Here is a 5,000-nt window from a genome sequence, read left to right on the forward strand (position 1 = left end):
AGACACACACAGACACACACAGACAGACAGACAGACACACAAACACACACACACACACACACACACACACACACTCACTCTCCTCCCTGGAGCCTTTGATCAGTTGTGTGTGTATCACGATGATTGGCTGCACTGGTCTGATCTTGTTGCTATGAAAGTGTGCATAGAGGCGGATGCCTGTTTCTGAGCTCGTCTGCTTTGGTCTGGAACCCTCTGAGTTTGTTCATAGCTTCGTAACTATGATTGGCCCCAGTCTGCTGTCCGGCAGCCACAGCTGCTGTAATTGACTGCCTATGTTGCCTAAACTGTTTAATTACTGTAGGTGCTGTTCATTTGGGCACTGATTGGTTTCAGATGGGCCTCCTCCATAGTGCCCGTAGTCTCTGAGTTTCAGTCGTGCTGGAGTGGGAGTAATCCTCCTCTACTTCACCTGGCCTTGTTTTTGCACCGCATCGAAGAGAAAAGTTCATACATTTGGCATACATTTGATCAGTATGTGTCCATCCTGGATAGTGAAACCATGAGCTTGGTTGTAGTCAGCCACACATTGACCCACCAGTTGAGCTACAGAAAGGAGAGAAGACTTCATATTTACTGAATTTACGGCATCTCACTGCCCACACAGTTCCAGAGATTGACACTGGGAGCTTATGCAATACCCAGAAGAACAAAGTAAGAATCCACTGTGACAGTTGAGAAGCTGCCATATTTATTTATCTTCTTAATAACACCAATTTGCACTCACTCAGCGTTTAACCTGTGGTTTCTTTCTGCTGCACCCCTTCCTTGTGTCTGAATAGGATTAGTGAGTCGGAGTTAGTCCACTCCCTCCCCACGTTAATTACTCAGGACTCCTGCCCTGGCCTTGGATAACACGGCGCTTTCATTGCCAAACCAGTGGACCAAATCGAAGCTCAACACCGGATGAAAGCAGAGCGTGCTCATCATCGTGACCGAGACGTTTCATCCTTGTTGTTTTAATTTGAAAGTAACAAGACGTCTTCGAATAACAAGGCGTTTTGTTAAGGTGTCACAGCGCTTGCGATTGTGGACTCTCGTGCGAGTGTCTCTCCACTCCACTCGCACGGGCACGCAGGCTCGTCACGTGGAGCCGGGGTGTCGGGGTTGGAGGGTTCGCACGAGCGGCGTGTCGTGACTGGCTCCGCTGTTGAGACCGTCGGAGCTGATTGTGGGTGTTTTTCGGAGTGCGTCGGCCGCGCTGTGAAGTGTGGGCAAATATTTGTCTAGAACCCACGAGCACCACTGCACGATACACACAGAGCGCGCCCCGGCTAAAACCAACAGAGCTCACCGCCTCTCCAGGCAGCGTCTTGTCTCCGTCCTCCCGCGTGATTAATGGGACGTGGCGACCAGAGAAGTGGGGGGAATTCTCAGGGGTTTTTTTCCGTTTTTTTTTTTTTTGTTCAGTTCGGTTAATGGTAAAGAAAAAAAAAAATAAAGTTGTTCCAGAAAAAATGTGGTCAGATCCCACGTACCTTCTGTGTGTCGTTCCATTTCGCTAGGCCTCTGAAAAAAAAAATAAAACGGTTAATCCGAACGCGCTCGGTTGATGTACGTGCTTGGCCCGCGTCGCACGACGTGTCAGAAACCTCGCGCGAAACATTATTATTGTAGCTTTCATATTAAACAGATTCATCAGTGCTCGGCTATTAAGTCAACAGGGCTCCGGCGTGCGTGTTTACCGCGACTCCCAGCCTCATGAAGCTCTCCATTCAGCCCTCGCCACACGTGGCTGGGAGGCGGCGGAGCGCTCTCAAAGGCCCGTCTGTGCGCCGTGGCCTCCGCGCAGCAGGGAACCCGCAGGTGCCAGCGCACATCAAACCCGCGGGGCGAGGGGTGGCGAGGGCTGTGGGCAACCTGATCTCACCCCGGGAGGGAGGTGGGCAGTGGCAGGGGCAGGAGGGGGTGGGAAAGGGGGGGGGTAAATGTTTGTGGGTGTTTGAGCGAATGTTAATGTGGTGAGTGCGACGCCAACACAAACACAGGGCCGAGTTGGGAGGGAGGGAGCAGAGTGGAGAGCGGCATATTTTTCCGCCGATGTGGCAGCGGGCGTGGGAGATCTAGCAGCTCCGTCACGCCAAATACACACACCCACACACACACACACACACACACTCTTTCCCCTTTCCTGTGATGAATGAGTGAGGACACCCCTCAACCACCAATTAAACCATGAGGGATAAATTGGACATTATCTGCAGTCGGGCTTCCAAGGAATGCTGGATTTTCCCTTAGCGGAGCGGAGCGCGCGTGAGGATTCCTCCATAAATGTCACGGAGTGGGAGACGCAGGAAAACACCAGTGTGTGGACGAGACGACAGGCTAATAGGCCTCCACTTGTGCCGGAGCAGAGGATGGAACAGTATGGAAGAGAGAGAGAGAAAGGGAGAGAGAGAGAGAGAGAGAGAGGGAGAGAGAGAGAGAGAAAGACAGAAAGACGGAGAGGGAGAGAGAGAGACAAAGAGAGAGAAGTGGATGGAGAAGGATAGAAGCAGAGAGAGGGAGAAGAGGGTAGAGAGTGTGAGCCAGATGATTTTTTAAAAAGAGGGAGAGAAAGAGAAGTAGAGGAAGAGAGAGAGGTAAAAAGATGGAGTGAGCAAGATGAGAGCTAGAAAGAGGTAAAGAGAGAGACAAACACAACAGGTCTCTTATGAATGAGTGGGACTGGTTTAAGGGAGCACTCTCCATCACGTACACACAAACACACACACCACTTTGAACTTGGCGAGGTCATGAGTTCATACACACATACACACACACACACACACACATCTCCCGTACAGTGTGTTTGCCCGAGAGGCTCTCGCTCCGCTCCGCTACCTGTTTGGGATCTCCTTTTCAGGCAGCGTAGTGCCTTTGATGGCCACTTCCATTAAACACGCGTTGATAGATGACACTACACCCCTGGCATTCATCGAGACACAATCCCCCTCCAAAAAAATCTCCCCTCGTCCTCCCGACATGGCTACCCTTTTAAGGTGACTCAGGAAATGGGAGATGAAAGTAGGCATTCATTACACTAAACACAACACCTGTCTGACACACACACACATACACATGCACACACACACACACATACACACACAACCCCCCCCCCTCCCCCCCATGTGAAAGAACTATCCAATAAACGTCACCGTGGTGCAATCAGTCCCCCCTGTGTTTATCTCAGCTCCTGACAGTGGCGCATGAGATATTGTACATAGTAACCTGGAGTGACATTGTGGAAGAGTGGAAAGTGTATCAAATATCCCAGAAGGGCATGAAAAGCAACAGGACAATCTGTCATAAGCAAAGCAACATGTTTTAAAAACACATTTAAAACAAACACACTCACACTTAAAAAACAGCATAGGAAAAAAAAAACCTCAGTAACATTTTACTAAATGTGATAACAGCAAAAAGCATGTATGTGTGTGTGTATGCATGCATGTGTCTGTGTGTGTGTATGCACACATGTGTGTGTGTGTGTGTGTGTAAAAACACAAGCATGTGGAAAATTCCCCAGTGCCTATTCTTGACCCTGTCTTCCTCTAGGACACGTACACACACACACACACACACACACACACACACACACACACACACACACACACACACTCTCACCATCAACAGGGCTGATGTAGTCGGGCAGGTGTGTGGCGGCGGCTGCCCCAGCCCCCTGGATCAGCAGCTCCCCGTAGGGGTTCCGATGAGCGGCCATCAGGTGGTAGTACTCGGCCGGGTTTGCTCCCGGAGGAGGTGGGGGGAGGCCAAACAGCCCACGCTCCTTCAAGTGTTCATGGGCCACTGCAGAGAGAGAGAGAGAGAGAGAGAGAGAGAGAGGGAGAGACAGAGAAAAAGAGAGAGAGAGATCAACAAACGGAACAAACCCCTAATCCAGAATCCAGAAACCCTCCATGCAGAATTCTGCAGGGACATCCTCAGAATACAGACACAAACACCAAACAAGGCATGCAGGGCAGAGTTAGGCCAATATTCTCTTTTTTTATTACAAATCGAAAAGAAGTGGTATCAAATTCTGACAACATCTAAAAACAAGTGACCCCACCACTTTATTAATTCATGTCAATAAACCACAATTTTGTTTGAGGGGGTACAGAGAGTTAATATATAATAACAGGGGGAGAGAGAGAGAGAGAGAGAGAGAGAGCGATAGAGGGAGTGAGAGAGGGAGAAAGAAGGAGAAAGAGAGAGGAATGAGGAAGAGGCAGGGGGAGAGATGAGGAAGAGGAGGCAGGGGGAGAGATGGAGATGGAAGTTTATGACTCTCTCACTCTTTTACATCAATATACCATTTAAAATAGATGCAGAATTAGATTAACCACCCTCAGAGAAAGAAAGTGTGTGTGTGTGTGTGTGTGTGTGTGTGTAGGGGGGGGGGGGGCAGGGGGGTCACCGGAAGGATGAGAGGACAGCGGAGAGGAAGGAGACAGACCGGAGTCTCTCCACACACAACCCCCCCCCCCCACACACACACACACACACAGGCACACTCTTTAAATGAAAAAGAGAGAGAGAGAGAGAGAGAGGGGTTGTGGAAGAGAGAGGGAGAGACAGAGGGAGAAAGAGAAAGAGAGAGAGAGATGGAGAGAGAGAGAGAAACCGCCAGCCCAGTGTGGTGGCGTAGCGGCGTCACTGTCCTGCTGGGAGAGAGGGGGACTCCAACAGGGACATGAAGAATGGACGCTACGCTCAGTGGAGGGCAGCCAGCCATGACAACACTCCCCCCGATAGAGAGAGGGAGAGAGAGAGAGGGAGAGAGAGAAGAAAAGGAATGAAGTGAAAAAAGGGGGGGGGCTCACATTCCTGCGTTTCCTTCGCACTATAAACAAAGTAGCTGTCCCTCTCTGTCTCTTACACACACACACACACACACACACACAGAGAGAGAGAGAGATCGTGTATCCGCAGCGGAGAGGACCTGGGGTCCTACAGTAATGCTGCTGTAACAGCGTTAACATCTGCACCCAGTAAAGCGC

General features: G+C 50.3%; 1 protein-coding gene across 1 annotated transcript in view; it reads right to left on the minus strand.

Annotated features, from left to right (window-relative positions):
* gli2b (GLI family zinc finger 2b) overlaps positions 1 to 5,000 on the minus strand; it is a 97,022-nt gene that overhangs the window by 22,194 nt on the left and 69,828 nt on the right. The window contains exon 5 of the mRNA XM_076303524.1: positions 3,625 to 3,807. Within this exon, the coding sequence (XP_076159639.1) occupies positions 3,625 to 3,807 (183 nt within the window). The remainder of the gene's footprint in view (positions 1 to 3,624; positions 3,808 to 5,000) is intronic.

This window comes from Alosa pseudoharengus, unplaced genomic scaffold (assembly GCF_046254945.1).
Source record: "Alosa pseudoharengus isolate Yale_2024_CS ecotype anadromous, Long Island Sound unplaced genomic scaffold, YU_APseudo_1.1 YU_APseudo_1.1_scf_24, whole genome shotgun sequence".
In the NCBI taxonomy this organism is placed as follows: Eukaryota; Metazoa; Chordata; class Actinopteri; order Clupeiformes; family Clupeidae; genus Alosa; species Alosa pseudoharengus.